This window comes from Phymastichus coffea, unplaced genomic scaffold (genome assembly GCF_024137745.1).
Source record: "Phymastichus coffea isolate CEN01 unplaced genomic scaffold, Cenicafe_Pcof_1.1 PCOF00011, whole genome shotgun sequence".
In the NCBI taxonomy this organism is placed as follows: domain Eukaryota; kingdom Metazoa; phylum Arthropoda; class Insecta; order Hymenoptera; family Eulophidae; genus Phymastichus; species Phymastichus coffea.
In genome coordinates this window covers 3,470,874-3,488,722 of record NW_026706822.1, presented here as the reverse complement: position 1 = coordinate 3,488,722, position 17,849 = coordinate 3,470,874, and the positions used below count along the sequence as shown (strand labels likewise).

Below are 17,849 nucleotides of genomic sequence, written 5' to 3'. Positions count from 1 at the left end.
TCCACTTGTCAGTGGTGGCTATTTAAATCAATATTCTTCAACTGTTTAGTGATGGTTACGTATCGCGTTGTTAGTAATGATCGCTTGACAATTAACCAAAACTCAAACAGAAGAATCAATTCACATCTAGGCTACCAAAAGGAATAGAATTGAAGATAGAGACGAAAATTGATAAATTGATTATTTTATAATTTTTCTTTCGAAAACTATGTGACTAATCAAAACATTTCTAGAAATAGTTTCTTTTTGTTTTTGAACGTAGAATAAGATAGTATTTTTTATTTTTTCAAAACTGAGATTTTTAGATCCGCCATCTTGAATTTGGAAAATCTGTCACCAAATTTGAATTCAACGACGATTGAGACCTTTTAAAGTATAACTGTACCATATTTGCAACTTTTGGGCCAGGTAAAGCGTTTGGTAGACCAGGTAGCAAGGCGTTCATTCGACTAACTGGTTCTCTTCTTTGCGATTAAAACAGCGGCTTTCGATTATGCAGCCAATTGTCAAGTCGCTCGCTTACCGGAAATTTCGCTTCTTCACAATAAATTTAGTCTGTGGTATTTTCTTGTAAATAATAGTGTTATGTTCATGAATTAGAATTTTGGATTTAAAAGGAATATTAAAGTGAAATTAATTGCCGACCTGTCCTCTTTTCCCTTTTTCGAGTGATAAAAGCGAAAGTACCACTTTTATCCGCATTAAATAATTGTTGACATTGCGAATTCAAAATGGCCGAATGAAAAATTTTTATTTTGAGTTCACCATTTTGGATTTAAAAAAAATGAAATTGTGGTTGCAGATTCGGTTGCAGCGACCCCAAAAATTCTCGAGTGGAATTTTTCATTTAAAAAAAGTTAATAGAAAAATGTGTGCCTCAAAGGGTTAATGGTTTCTCGAATTTTGAGAAATTTATAAATATAAATATATTTCAAAATACGATATCTTAGCGAAGAAAAAAGATATTTAGGTAACCTTAATAGCATTTGAAAGGTGAAGATTTATACTTTAAGATGCTTTAAATAATTTTCTCTGAAAAATTTTATGAACGATGCTACATAACCTCAAATATGTTAAAAAATAGTGGTTTGCACTTTTAGGTTAAGATGTTTCAAAAAACTGACGCGATTGAACAATTCAAATGCCAGATTTAGATTAGCGCACTAAAATCCTTCGGGAATACTATAGCTCGCTTGTGATACAGAAAAATTCTATTATGAGTTTTACAGACAAAAAAAGTATAATGTTTATAAAACTTATATTACACTTTTTAACTTGTTTCAACTTTTGAAAATAAATTATTTTATTTTCAAATTTTTGAACGATCATTTTTCAACACATAACAATAATCGTTGTATCGTGTGACGAGAGCAAGCGTTGCGTATTTTTCCCAATTCGCCCTCTCTCGGCAAGGCACGGTGAGCAGCGTTAGGCGATTTAAGAATGCGCCTAATGCATGGTCTTTGTTTCAGCCGACGGAGATTGCCGAGCGAGGCCGAGCTGACCCGAAGCTATTAAGTTGACGACAAAAGTACGAGTATAGGTGTTAGAAAGAGAAAGAGAGTTAGGGGCGTGCGTGTCCCACACAAGATTAGGCAGGCGCGCGTCGCGAATCAATTAGCGCATTGGTCGTGCACCGCATAATAAGCAGGTTGAGTAGGGAGAGAAAGAACGAGAAAGAAGCTGTCGATCGCGGAAAAAAATAAGCGACACAGATGATAGTTAGTTGATCAGCAGTCAAGACGGTTTAGTCGGTCAGCGGTGCAGAGTTGAGAGTGCAGTTGAGAGCAAAAAGGTCAGCCGAATGCACACGCCACCAAGGAGCCGAGAAAAAGCCGAAAGGAAAAGAGGACGAGTGCCTTATTCCAGCATTTGCTTGGGACGCTACCCGGAGGAGTCGGCAAAAGTTATCCAGCGACGGTCAGCAACATCATCCGCAGGGCGCAACTAGGCCGCCCGTTCCTGCATCGATAATCAAGACTCGTAATTTCTCTCTCTCTCTCTCTCTCTTTAGCGGTATGGTACAGCGGGTAGTCGTAAGAGTCAGGTAGGTAGCAAGGCGTACACCCGCCGGCTACCTGCCTTAATTACGGTCGGCGTTATAAATTTGTTCAGTAGAGGTAAGACGTATTTGTAACATCGTTGTGTTCATTAGGTTAAAAGTTTCTAAAAGCTGGTTATAAGTATAATTATACGGTTCGTTCATTTGCGGTATTTGAAGTTTAAGTGTGATTTGACTTGATTTGATTTTGATTAGAATTAGATTTGATGTGAATGCAATATTGTGTGTAAACTCTTAATAATTTTCATTTTTTTACCTTTCCCCCCGTTCCCCGCCTTAATTACTATGAGTGAGTGCGCCTCACTTGTCCACCTTTAAAATTGATAACGAACGAGCTTTCGTTACAATCAGATAATATAAACTTAAAAATTCATTAATAACATTTTTAAATAAAAAATATTTACTGTAACCTGGATTAACTGATGCAACTTGGGTATAATTAAGAACAATCTCCTACGATGTAGAGCTAACCGCCGCTCCGTTAATCACGTATAAGTATACGTGTATTCGCCTTTACGTTTGATACTTTCGCTCTAATGTCTCCTTTTCAATAGAGTTTAACTCACCTTAAGTCACCTGACTTGTGACACTTGCTTACTCGTAGGTGTACGGAGACTAATATTTCTTGCCAATATTCCTTAGATGGAGTCGGTTTAAAAAATTAAGCGCTGACGGATCCGATAAACTAAATGGAAGCGAAATAACGTAATGCAGCGAATAAAATCAAGAATTTTATAAATGATAAAAACTACAGTCTTCGTAGGGTCGAAAGACTTGCGCACGCATATAGGATTTACAATTAAATGGGGAGAACGAGAGAGAGAATTTCAAATTCTGCCGCGAAATCTAACGCTCGGCGTGAATGCAAAATGGTCATTCACAAATAAACGCGCGGAATTATTAGCGTCGCACGAAAATTAATTTGCTGCACCTACTCTGCGGTGCGATTATGATGATCAGTCGTAACCGTTATTCAGCAAAATTATTGTTGGCCAAACCAATAAGTGTTGGCTCCTGGAGAACCTGCTGCGCTACTTCAGTAATCGGTAACGGGTGCTGCTCTGTGCAATGCTGCTGCTTCGCTGCTACTGTGATTTGCTGCTGATGTTTTTCTCGTACCTCGCTATCAGTCGCGCACGTACAAGACCAATAAATTTTCTTATCGGCGATCGGCAAGACACAGTAGAAAATTTTGGCGGTATTCTAACTAACAGCTGAGGCTATACTGAAACTTAAACTCTCTCGCGCCCCCTCTCTCTCTGTTAATCGTTCGCTCTAGCATCGCGAGTGCTACTGAATCACGAACGTATCGATTGATCGAATCGACTACCGTTGCACTACATAACTCGATATTTATCCAGAAATAAATAATATTGTTAACTACATCTCATTCCATACCAAGAAATTATATAATGTATATCAATTTTTCGAATGTTCACTTTTGACAATGAAACCTTCGATCTATATTCGTGCATTCAAATAAATGCGAAAAAAAACGAAAAAGATGAGCGTGCTAATCATCCCACGTAATGTTATATTTAAAAGTAATTTTAGTAATCAATTATTTGTGTAACCCTTAAAATAAGCCAACAAACAATAGTCATATCTTACCAGATTGTTTGGCTGACTTACAATATACACTGGTAATCACACACATGTGAATGATATTGTTCTTGTCCAATTGAGAGCGGTCGACGCCAGAGCATGTATTGTCTAACATACAGATCTACCAGCCTTTCCACCGTTTTATAATAATTATAATACAGATCTGGAAACTATGTGATTGTGATTGTTCTTCGCCAACTGAGGAACATTTCCGAAGTAATTATGATCTACATCTACATCGATCTCATATTTAAAATGCCATGTACACGGCTTCGAATGTTATTTCTTGGTTGATTTTGACCAAATAGAAATGGAAAATACGTATTCGAGCGAAACGAATTTCACCGTCGACTTTAGCGTTATCCAATAAGCACCACGATAAAGTAGCTGATCGGGTTTAACTTAAGCTAAATGTAAACTAAAAAATTTTTAAATTTGTAAATGTTATTATCTTGTAACTTTTATTTACATCGAACATCTCGTAAAAAATAGGAAGTGTACAAATTTATCATCCATGGCATATGGTTTTCTAAAATCAGTAATGTAAAAAAAAATTTTCAATTCCATCTTTGACCGTGTCCAAATTTCGACGAATACGGTTCTGGAATTTAAGCTTTACTTTAGAATCTACCATTCTTTAACCTTTTACTGGTCGGCGAAATCGTAAAATTTTTTGCGGGAGTATTTTAAACTGCTTCAGTCGATTTCTTGGCAAAATAGAAATGCCTCCGTTGAATGAAAATCAGTCCGTGCAAATTGTTGCACTGACAGAATCTGAACTTAGTCGACGTGAGCAATGTAGATAGCAAGACGAATGGGGGTTCATTTTTCTATTCTTGAGTTCTATCTCGATCCAATGAAATAGGTACCTACCACAGAAGGACGGGGCAAGGTAGGAGACGTGTAATAAATACTCGCAAGGACCGTTGTATAATACAAGCAACTTACGTGAACCAGTAAGAATGCGCAACAAATTCATAACAAAGCCTTGCCACATAGCCAAATTAGTTTGCAAATAGTAAAGAGACGTCTTCACGAAATAGGCTTAAGATCGTGAATTCGTGCTAGAGTACCCTTTCTCACAGCAAGACATCGTAGATCTCGTCTGCACTATGCTAAAACTTATGCACAATGGACGGTTAAACCGTGGAGGAATGTCTTGTTCACAGGTGATTTATCATTTTGCCTGTATGGTAATAATGCTTGAATTCGAGTTTAGCGTTGTAGGAGAAAGCATTTTGAGCGAAACCATATTCAACCACAGAGGATTTTTTCCGGTGAATTTGTCAGATATGAGAAGGAATCTCTTAAAATGATCGCACTGATCTTATTACAATTTCACCTCCCGGGTTAACAGCTAGACGCTACAGGAATGACATTTTGGAGCCTTACGTAATTCCAACGAGTCGCCGCACAGATCTGAATTTGATTTTCATGCAAGATTTTCACTATCCCATTTCGCAAAAATTACTCATTTATTACATCTAGGAAAACCACTTAAAGATACTGCCGCATTCATCGAATAGTTTAGATCTTCATCTAATTGAACATGTATAGAACATGATGGGTAGATGATTACGCAGTAGGCAGAGACAGCCAAAGAATCTTGAAGAATTAGGACTAGCTCTAAATGACTATAGCACGAGATACCTTAAGACATGATAAAAGCTTGCATTATTATGCCTGCAAGATGAACTGAGGTTATTCGACACCAAGATATTAAGAGTCTTCTGTACAAATATTAGTAATCAACTCTTTTAAGGGCCTACATCCACACATGTACACGCATACGCACTCACATACACCCACACATACGCACGCATACATGCGTATACACATATGATATACTAAACCTGATCGACTATCTCTTTGTGGTACTTATTAGATAATGCTAAAGTCGACGGTGATATTCGTTTCGCTCGAAAATGAGTTTTCCATTTCGATTTGAACCGAATCAACCAAGAAATACGAGGTCTGTTCAAAAAGTATCGCGAATTTTTAATTTCCGTAGGCTACATAAATTGATTTTTGATTTTTTTGTAGCGTTATGTTGGTACTCATATCCCTTACTTATGCTGACAAGGTCGACCATTTTGAATTTTTAGTTAATTTTTGACAGCTGTTTTGCTTGGATGTGTTTTGGCTCGTCTTCAATTTTTGCCTATTCTAAAAAATAGATCAAAGAATTTCTATCAAATTTTGTGTTAAAATCAAAATAAAGTGTACGGACACATTCCGAATATTGGCTGTAACATATGGCGAAGCTGCCTTGGACCAAAACAACGTTTATCGGTGGTGCAAAGTGTTCTCAGAGGGCCGAGAAGATGTGAACGACGAACAAAGTGCTGGACACCCGAGCACGTCAACAACAGACGAAAATATTGATAAACTGAAGAAAATAGTATTTGCCAATCCTCGAATCACCGTTAGAGAAGTTTCTGAAGATCTAAACATATCGATTGGTTCATATCATTCGATTTTAACCAATGAGTCGGGTCGCGACCAATGGGCATGAGTCGGGTCGCCGCGGAATTTGTGCCAAAACTGTTCAATTTCAACCAAAAACAGCATTGCGTTACATTGCTCAGGAGATGTTGGACTCGATCCGTGACGATCCAAATGTGCTCCAGAGGATCATAACTGGTGATGAATCATGGATGTATGGTTATGATATGGAAACCAAAGCTTAATCATCCCAATGGAAGCTGCAACATGAGCCAAGACTGAAAAAAGCGCATCAAGTGTCAAACGTGAAGGTTTTACTTACAATTTTCTTCGATTACAGGAGCGTGGTGTATCATGAGTTCTTGCCACAGGGTAGTACGGTCAATAAGGAATATTACCTGCAAGTTATGCGTAATATGCGCGAAGCAATCCGCCAGAAACGTTCGGATTTATGGAAGAACAAAAACTGGCTTTTGCACCGTGATAACGCCCCTATTCACACATCGTTGCTTCGGCGCGAATGTTTGGCCAAAAACAACATAGTAATGGTGCCGTAGCCACCGTATTCCCCAGATCTGGGCCCTGTGACTTTTTCCTGTTCCCAAAACTGAAGAGGCCCATGAAAGGACGACGCTACACCACGATTGAGGAGCTAAAGATGGCATCGAAGGAGGAGCTAAACAAGATCACAAAAAATGATTTTTTTTAAGACCTTCGAGAATTGGAAAAAACGTTGGCACAAGTGCATTATATACTTTGTAGGAGATAAAATAGATATTCATGAATAAATAAATAATTTTTGAAAACATATGAAATTCACGATACTTTTTGAACAGACCTCGTAACATTCAAACCCGTGCATATGTCATTTAAAACCTGAGATATCGATGTACGAAGTCGAGTCATTCTATACCGTTGATTCAATCGTAGAGTGGATCGACATTATTAAATATTTCACGAAAAAAAACGAGTTTTTTTAATAAAATTTTTCTAACGCTGCAAAATCGTCAAAAAAATTGTAGCGAATCAATTTTTTTGATATTAAAAAAAAGGGCAGTACTAAGTTAACAAAAATAGCAATGATCATAATTATCGAAAGAAATCACCCACGCGCAGGCGCATTGCGAAAGTTTACGATTTTCGAGCTTTAAAAAATAATCTTGAATTTCAAGGTCACGTAAGTAGAGTTTGGAACAAATCGAAAATCGAGATCCACTATCTTAAAGTAGTGACTTTAACCTTTAATTTTGAGTAAATATGATCATATGAAAATATTTTTTACCTTAAATAACGATGTTCAAATTTTCGCCCTTTTTCAATCAGAATTACATGTTGCGTTAGTTTTGTTGCGAAGTGTATACTTATGGTATATTAACGATAAACGTGATATTTACATAGTTTATCTTGTTTATGGGTTGTTGAAAAAATCTATTTCATTAATATGCTAGTATCTTGAGCAGATAGGCTAATCATATTTTTGGCTTGCAGGCAAGAATTTTTTTAACTTTTCATTACTGACGAAAGTTCAAGAGTAATAACTTAAGCAATCATAAATTTCATCATAGTGATGACTACTGAAAACAGCAAATCTTTTACTTTCCTTAACCTTTTAAGGACGGGACTGGTCGATATATCGACCACCAATTTTGTCAGGCACTCCACGTGACATATTCTTTCATTTTATGCACAAATATTGTGCAAAAAAAAAGTCAAATTTTAACGTAAAAATCCCCGTCCTTAAAAGGTTAAACAAGTTGATATTTTACAACGAGTAGATTGCAACTCATTATGCCTGTTATTCCATTTAAAACTGTACACCTCAAACGACAGTTGGTTCACATACAATGTTTGAACGATAATATAATTCAAAGAGAGAATACGAAAAGAATAAGTACTTTTCAAATTTTAAGAAAAATACTCGAAACATTCAAAGATCAAACTGGAAATACAAAGAATTTATTGTATTTTGATCGCAAAGAAATTTGTTCAATAAAGTTGTCAAACACAATAATGATAATTTTCTGAAAATTACAATGTTGACCTTGCCGATGGTACTTGGAAAGATAAAGTAGTGATTTAAAGGTATGAAAAATGGGTTAATTTTAGAAACGTTTTCAATAATAGAATAAGAGAAATTTTTTTATGAGTTTTAAAAAGAGCATGGGAAATGGATTAAGTAATTTTAGAAACGCTTTCAATAATAAAATGAAACAAATGTTTTTCCTGACCTTCAAATAATATTGAATATATAATGTGACCTCGGAAATGATACCGTATCATAACGTAAAATTCAACACTGAACGTATTTCCAATCTCAAAAATAATTTAACTTAAAAATTGAGCAAATTATCACCACTTTTTTAAATTTTCGATAAATTTCTCAGATTCGCGCCATTATGCATGTGTTTCGAATGGAGGTACCCTTAAAATTTTTGTCGTAAAGTTGGCTATATGTACGAAAAATGGCGTTCAACGTTATCTAGATGACGATTGCAGTTTAAAGTGTATGTCTATAAATAAATAGTACTAAGTTAATTTAATTTAATTGATTTTGAAAAAACGATAATGGAAGCATCAAATGCAATGATTAGTGGGATACTAGAAAATATTGTATGATTTTCAAGTAGTGATAGTGAATCTGCAGATTCTGATGATGAAAATGGTTGTGGTTATGAAGGTCATTGTCATTGTAATTATAAAAGAATTAACAAAATAGAAATAAAGAAAACGGAATCGAATTAGCTAGCTGACGGTGCAAGTTTCAACAAGCATACAAGAGTTTCATAGCAACGTTAAGCAATGTAGCCAAATTTACATCCAAAATTCTTAAAGAACCTCCATTCGGAATATACACTGTACTGAAACCGCCATCTTAGATTTTCAAGAAAGCCATTAAATAAAAACTACAGAGATAGCTTCCAAATAAGATTTCATGCAACTTTCTATGTTCTGTCTAATTTTGGACGGGAGTTGATAAAAGAATGACCTAAATATATAATTATTTATTAATTTTTATAAAGATATCTTGTAATCACTTGTCACATAAATACTCGTGTCATAAATATTCACTCATATAATACTTCTCCAACGACACTATTTGTCTTGTTCTCTCTCTCTTTATCTTGCTTCAACAGCAACTCCCTCCTCGTCTCATTCATGTCTTCCCACTCACCAATGCTAATCAGGAACGACGCCTGTAACAAAACCACATCGGACATCCGTACTTGGTTTTAGCAACCAAGACATCCAATGCGACAGCGGCGGAGGGGAAAGGCACGCGGATGAGAGAAAGGGGCAAACAGGGCAAACGATCCTACCAATTGTTTCACCCATCAAAAGTATAAGGCTGATAATATATTAACCGTTATTACCTGTAATCGCAGTTGCTTATAGATATTGTGACGGTAAACGTCTAGTTAGCGCTATCGCCTCAGCTATGCGTCTGCCTACGAGGGCAGCACCTACTGGTTGGGGAAAATGGAATAAGGGAATTCGGTACGAGACGAGACGGAACGCGCGCGAACATAAATGAACTAGTAGAGGATAAATCATCCGAGCATCCAGCCGTTGTTGAGAAAAATCAGAGTTTCCGAGTGCAGCAGCGAGCCAGCTGAATAAGAAGGACATCAGCGAAAACCGCGTTCTTGTCGTTACTATACGTGTGTGTGTGAGTGAGCGTGAGTGCAGGGTTTCGCCATCGAGGGCGAAACCGAGAACGGATGGTTCCTGTGAAGGACTAATAGCGAGTTCGTCTCCTTTCCCCTTGCGAGTAGTGCGACCGATACAAAGGTAAGCTGACCAGCTATATATCGCGACTTTGTTTTATTTTTCTCACGACTGCGCTGGACTAATTGCTAACCCCTCGCATTTTGTAAGGATCGGTAGCGTGCATGTGCTAACCCGGTGAACAAAGAGCTGCGATCGCTCCGACGCTGCATGTTATTGACGCGCGCGCGCTTTGTAAACTTAAACACGCGGGCCAAGCATACTGTAGAGAAGAGGTAAATAAACTAACTCGCATGTGATAATTATAATTTCGCTGTTATTATTTCTCACTAGTAGCAAGTTGGTTAACTGACCCCCGTCCCCTCCTGCTCTCCGATTAATGAATGTGAACGTTTCGACAACGCCGCGCGCTCTTCGATATAATTAAGCGAATAAATATTCGAAATAAAAAGACGGAGTGCTCACCCCGTTACAATATACGTATTTGTATTTTTCAATTTCGTGACATTTAATATTGTTTTTAATTAACATAGCCATTCCTCTGTGTGATTTTTAATTTATCTAGTTTTACCGATGGATGCATATTTTTAAAAACCGCTATATAAAGTTTGTTTTTCTTTTGTTGAAAAGTATAAAAATCAGTTTTTTTTCTTATTTTATTATAGATAGAACGAAAAGTTCTGGATTATTATTTTAATTTTTATTTCTTTATTTTACAGCACTTTTATTCTGTCTTCATTTCTTGCAATACGATCAAGTTTCTTAATGAACTAATAACTGAAACAACATTTACAAAAATCGATGATGATTTCGTGGCTTTAATTGTGATAGATATTAAGAGTAAGTTGCTTAAATTACCTATATTATCGTTTGTGACGGAGGAGGAATCGGAGAAAATAATTCGTTGAGTTTCTCCTTCCTCGCGGATATCAGCAGCGGCACAGCCGACCGATTTGCGGCTTTTCTTTTTGTTGCTGAGCGCCAGCTATCGACTTCGCATTAGGAAAGTAATTAGCGCCGCAAACAGGCAGGTGCTAGGTTACCGTAAACGGGAAATCGGCTGTCTTACACTGCTTCGCTGATAAAGGTGGAAAGAATGTAAAAATCCTAATAACTACGTTTGAACTAAAGGCGGTCGGCTAGTCAGATCGTCGGTAAGCGGATCTGGATGCTTAAGAGCAGGTAGTCGAAAAAGAGAGTTCCTTAGCCTTCCTGGACAGTGACTGGTTTCGAAACATTCAAACTTCTCACGGTCTATTCGGGACAAATTCCGTCGCTATCGGCCTGCGCTACTAAATCTCAAATTTTCAGCCAAAATTCGCCTCACGATCCATATCACGCCTATTCGGTCAACGTGTCAGCTGACTTATTTGCGGTCTGCACAAGCTAATCACGTTAATGTCATTCTCCATCGCGCAGTATATGACCCATTTCCCTTTATAGGCACATTTGATTTTTATAAAATCATAAATTATTGTCAATTCTCGAACATCGAGTGTTCGCCATATTAATTTGTTCAAGTACATAACAAAAAATCACGCTTTGCAGATTTATTCGTTAGCTCTCGCAATTGTCTTTTTGTCGCGCTCAGGCTGCAAGTATATGATATACACTCTCATGGTGATTTTCTCTGTTTAAGGTGCAGCGGATGAAATAACCGGCGAAGCCAAGAGTGGCCAATAACTATGGAGGAAACGAGAGGACGAACGCAAGAAGACCAAAGTCGAGAAGGACAAAGAGAGAGTCGATGAGAAAGAGGGAGAGAGAGAGTTGCCTAGTCAGCGTTAAATTCTGACACAGGTGTGTGTGAGGATTCCAGCAAAAATTTGCCGAAAGCCGCACGTGGCTTCTTTTTGAACGGAGAGCAGTAAAAGAAGCAGCTAGAAGGCGATCGCCAGGTAGCTAAGGTTGTGACCGAACAGTTGTATCGGCCTCTACGTTGATCGTAATAGTTAATCATGTGTTATATCACTAAAAACTTTAGTGATATAAGGTAATAGACAAGTTTTCTATACAATATAATATAAATGTGGAGTGAACGTACTTTTTTATTATCCTTATTGAATGTCAACAATTTACTGAGTATAGGCCGAGAGATTTCAAGAAAATTAAATCACTTCAATATTACAAAAAATAATAATTAAATTAAAATTCAATATTATATTACTTAAATCTTTCTTTGTTCGCCTCATATTACAATACTATACCTAAAATAATTAAGAAATTGCACTATAGCATACCTGTTTACTGTCTGGTTCTGTGGCTTTTAGTAAATCGGAAAATGCTGAACACAACTTCCTTGCTGCATTTAACAATTTGTCGCCAGACGATTCATCATCTAAAAGAGCAGCTATCATTCTTACGCATTTAGTCATTTCAGGTAAGTTATTTGTTATAGTTGTAATAGCTGCGCTAACAGCGGTATGATCAACACTATCTATGGGGCCAGACGTTAAAGTTACTATTTGTGCTGTAGCAGCATTCATGGCGGCTATTTGTGCCCCGACATTCTGTTTGTGAGCATCAGTAGTTTTCTCTATCCATCTTAAAGATGCTGTATCATGCCCTAACTCGGGTAGTTCCGTCTTGGAAAATAGTTGATTTTCAGCGGTTTGAATAATTTGTTTTCCGAAAACAATAGTAGATATCAAAGCATTTTGTGGTTCTGACATTATACATGTAACTTCAGATTGCTGAACCTATAGATAAAAACAAATGGAATTTATGAAATTATAGTTCAAATAAATGAAATTCAATAATGTCATTTAGAATAGTTTCCTTCACTGTAATCATAAATTATGGATTTAAAAAAATTTGAGGTATGGCTATCTCTAGTAATAACTTTATGCCCTCAGGAATGAAATTTGAAAAGATATGTAGAAAATTATGATTCGTACGATTTGATATATAAATGTCTGAAATAGTAAGAAAGTATTCTTTTTCCTTTTAATAGTTTTCCTGTAAGCTAACGGCCACGTTGTTCTGGCTTGGAAGTACAGTTTTCCTCGAGTTTTATTCTTGTTTACGGTAGATCATTAACACACACACACACACACACACACACACACACACACACACACACACACACACACACACACACACACACACACACACACACACACACACACACACACACACACACACACGCACGCACGCACGCACGCACACGCACGCACACACACACACACACACACACACACACACACACACACACACACACTAGTGTAGTTATGCCCCCCTGCTCGCTACTCTCGCCAACCCTCCGTACTTCTAAAAGTTTATTTACAGGATATAAAATACAGAATGAAATAATATAATACAGAATGCAATATTTTTTTAAAGTAAATTTGATTATATCATTTTAAAACATCATAGTACAAGCTGTCCCACTTAACACTTTTGGAGGATCTTTGATAATTATGTGACATTGACTTTGACAATGATCCTTAAGACGATTAATTTTTATTTGAAACTCTCTTTTTCTTTATAGTTTCGGACATTTTGGTGCATAAGTTAAAATATAAGACCCTGTATAAATGATTTATTTATAATTTACATGTAAATTGTATCGGTAATTTAGACCGCTATAATATAATTAGAATGAAAATGATAATGAAAGAAAAAACGTGCTTTGATTTAGATCGTTACGGGCTCATGCAAAGGACATGCGAAACCCGACCCGGTAGTCCAGATTGCCGTCAGTCTTCATTTTAGCAAGGACCCGCGGAGAGAGAGTCGTAAATCGTGCAGCTGAAATCGCAAAAAATAGTGGAAAGTATAGAAAGGGAAAGTTAGACACGTAAAAGAACAAGCAGAAACGACATATACGATAATGAGGTGTTTATGTAAAATAATTGAAATGTACAGATGTTAAGGCATGATTGTGCTTTTGTTTTTGGCCAAAAAGTTCGACACAAGCAACGATGAGTGAGCAGGTGCATTATCATGATGCAGAATCTATGAATTGTTTTCCCAGAATTCCGAACGCCTTTTTCGTATTGCTTCTCGCAAACGGCGCATAACTTCAAGGTAATACTTTTTATTGACCGTACGACCTTGTGGTAATAACTCTTGATATACTACGCCACGATAATCAAAGAAAACAGTGAGCAAAACTTTGACATTCAATCGAACTTGACGTGCTTTTTTCGGTCTTGGCTCTTCTGGAATCTTCCTTTGGGATGATTGAGCTTTTTAGTTTCGACATCATAACCATAAACCCATGATTTGTTACCAGTTATGACTCTTTGGAGCATATCAGGATCATCATTGACGTCGTTTAACAGTTTGTGAGCGATGCTCTTTCGGCGGTCCTTTTGTTTCAAAATTAAGTAGTTTCGGAACAAATTTTGCTGCTACACGTTTCATGCCCAAAACTTCGGAAAAAATTGCATGGCACGAGTCAACAGAGATGCCGACATCTTCAGACACTTCTCTAATAGTGATTAGACAATTTTTTAACGCCATTTGTTTCACTTCTTCAACACTTTTATCAGTTATTGAAGTGCTGGGGCGTCCAGAGCGAGGTTCGTCGTCGGTGTCTTCTCGGTCATCTTGAACGAGCTTATACCACTTGAAAACATTTTTTTTACTTAAAGTAGATTCATCATATGCCACTATCAACATTTCAAGTGTTTGGAGCACTTAATTTCATTTTTTATACAAAATTATATGCAAATTCTTTGATCCATTGTTTTCAATAACAGAAAATCGTCGAGCACAAAAAACACGTTTAACGTTTCTGTCTCACAAAAAAAAAGTAAACATATAAACTGGCTGAAACTGTGAGCATATATGAAAGACATATATACCAACATAATAAAAAAAATATCGATAATCGAATCTACGTAGCCCGCCCAATTTAAAAATTTACCTTACTTTTAGAACACACCTCGTACGTCGTATTTGGAGAATCGCGTACACCGCGTGCTGATCGATGGCATTTCTTCTGTCTTGTATTTGGCGTCATCGGGTATTTTGTAGGGCTCTCATCTTGATCTTCTATTTTTTATTCTCTTCATTAATAATTGTTTTGCAGTTGACAAATATTCAAGGATACTCTTATATACGATGATGCTATGATTTTCAGTAATGCTTCAGTGGATGTTTGAGTTTATGAGCTTCAGAATGATATTGATGCATTTCACTCTTGGTGAGTGAATAATGAATTAAGTGTGAATACCTCCAAGAGTGCAGTCATATCATATGGGCGCACTAAGCGGCTTTCTCACCATAGATATTCTATCTCTGGAGCAACTCTTGAGCGTGTTACAGTATTTAAGAATCTGGAAGTCACGTTTGATGAGAAACTGACATTTTATTATCATATTACGCGTATCTGTTTGTCGGCATCAAGGGCTTTGTCGTTAGTTTTGCGTGGGTCATATGATTTCTGAAACCCTGGTAAGTTGATTACTTTATACAATACTCATGTGCGCTCTATTTTGACGTACACAGCTATGGTTTGGAATCCGTATCAATAGTATAATAGAGCAAAGCTCGAATCGGTAAAATATCGCTTCATCCGATTTCTCTCGAATCATTTTAGTAAGGCAATGCATCCTTTATCGTATGACTATTATATCGCCGCAAAAAACTTTCATAATTTGATTGATTATAACATTGTATGTATAACATTGATTGTTACATTGATTCGGTAGTATCAGTTACTGAGTATAAGACAATATTGTTTCTGTATAAGATCGGTCATGGTCTTGTCAATTTTGATTTTTTATATGATAGGATTAGTTTTGCTATATCTTTTAGAGCTTTGCGTGAGCGTCTTGTTACTTTTGCTGGCCTCATCAGAAGAAAAATCTTAATCATGTGTCAGTGATAGATAGTGCTCGTTTTGTTGTAAATAGATTGTCAAATCTACCGATTCTGCTCAGTGTGTGCATTCAAGAAAGCAATTGGTTTACAGATATTACGAGTATGTTATTGGTGATTTTTATATATTGTTGTGGTTGTCATATTTATGTATTAGAATGTAATCATTAATCTTTATATCTTCATTTCCGCATTTTACTTACTATATTATATGTATATTGTTTATTTTAAATTGTTATTTATTGTTGAAAATAGTTAGTGATTTATGAATTAAATTTTTAAATTGTATTTTTTAATATGCAATATAAAATATATAATATCTATATTTATTACGTATATTAAGGGAGACCACTTCTCATTAAAAAATATTATCAAATTTGCAATCGCCATATGCTGTAAGTTCATAGACACTCATACCAGTTTTTTTAACAATAGTTATTAACCTTTTCTCGATTATTCGCATACTACACACGCGCAACATAACAAGTTAAATATACACGGTGACCCATTTTAATCGCCGCAGGCGGATTACTCAGAACCTAAGCCAGATAGGGCAAAATGGTTCTGACAAAAGTTGTAGAGGGCAAAGGGGACAAGACAATAGGACTAACGCTTTTGACCTTGAACTTAATCTTCAAGGTTATTTCAAGGTCAAAGTTTTTTTTTTAATGGGAACCCCTTTTTTGACATCGTGTTCGGAAGAGCGAGAAATTTTACGTCCAAAATGGTATTTAGGAAATCTTTTTCATGACTATGAGAAGGGAATTTCGAGGTCAAATGCTACAAAATTCTATGATTGCTATTTGCTAGCCTTTTCTCATGAATAGCAACCCCAATATTACAACGAGCTTGAAAATGTTGATCTTGAAAAGGTTTTCCTTACTTTTAGCCTTACCCAGAAATAACGACGTGGACGTAGTAAGGTTTGTTTCCTTTGGGGTGCTTGTTTCACATGAATCCCCTTGCCTCTCACTAATCTCGAGGCAAGTGTTCGAAATGACGACCTTGACGAAATTTGCTTCAAGATACATTGTCAAACGCCTTTGAAAATGGCGAACTGTGTTCAACAAAGTTTGCCTCGGAATAGCAGCGCATGCTCGACGAATCCTATCCTGCATATCTGCTCTTGTAGTGGGTTGTTGCTCAAAAACAGCAACGCGGACGTTCAATAAAAAATATAACGTGAAGCTAGCCAGCTTACCTTGTACGATTAGTCGCGCTATCAGGGGAAGCAAATCAGCGTCGCCTCTTAACACGGGGCTCAGGTTGTCGCTTTTCCACTCTGAAGACGAGGCCTCGTTAATCGCCCTACTGTTTCCACCGGGCAGAGTCAGCAACCTCATGGCTGGCCTACGATGGCGTTTCAGCTCATTATCCGAGACCGCAGCAACAACAAAAACTACTGACAGACTAGTATTCGCGCTCCTTGCGACGTTCACACTCACGGACGCTACTATCGGTAATAGAGTTATTCCTCTGCTCACGTTGCTATTCAAGCCAGCAGTACTCGTAGATTCTAGCTGCTACTCAACCTCGCGTTACTCATCGACTCCTGCACGCTGTTACTGCTGTCAAAGGCGCTCTCCCACTAGTCCTTTTCTCTTCGCGCGCGTTCCTTCCCATTTCGGACCGAGTTCCCGTTTTTGATTTCCCTTGGCCGGTAGGTGCTGCCCTTGCAGGCAGCCACGCGATCGAGACGGTAGCGTTTACCGTCACAATATATATATATATATATATATAACGTTCTTTGTCAACCGGAACAGTTCTATTGAAAATTCACATGGATGGATTGTGGCAATCAAAGGGTCAAATTGTTCCCTATCAGCCCCTCTTCGTTTATGAAGCCACATGGCGTTTTAGGAAATGTCAAGATGATGGCTTAATGTAGCGGTTTCAAAACACGAAAAAATGAAAACCTCAATTATAAAAGATTATAAAAAAAATTTATAACATTCTATTCAATTGACTAAGGACTCAAATTCGCCATTGTGAATTTTGAAACTAAATTCAGATCCTTGTTTAGTTACTTTAAAAACTTTCGTAGATTGAACTAGGTATCAATTTGACAATTTTTTTTAATTTCGACTATTTTTTGCTTGTATAGACATTGGTATATTGCGTCATCGGTACATTGTGCCGCTTCATTCAACTAAACAAATTTATGGTCTTGCGCTTTCAGCAG

At 37.0% G+C, this 17,849-nt stretch overlaps 1 protein-coding gene across 3 annotated transcripts in view; it reads right to left on the bottom strand.

Moving 5' to 3' along the window:
- The window catches only part of LOC131672448 (talin-2), an 870,100-nt gene that overhangs the window by 488,845 nt on the left and 363,406 nt on the right, over positions 1-17,849 (bottom strand). For all 3 annotated transcript variants that reach the window (XM_058949681.1, XM_058949672.1, XM_058949665.1), the window contains exon 8: positions 12,079-12,537. In XM_058949681.1, the coding sequence (XP_058805664.1) occupies positions 12,079-12,537 (459 nt within the window). The remainder of the gene's footprint in view (positions 1-12,078; positions 12,538-17,849) is intronic.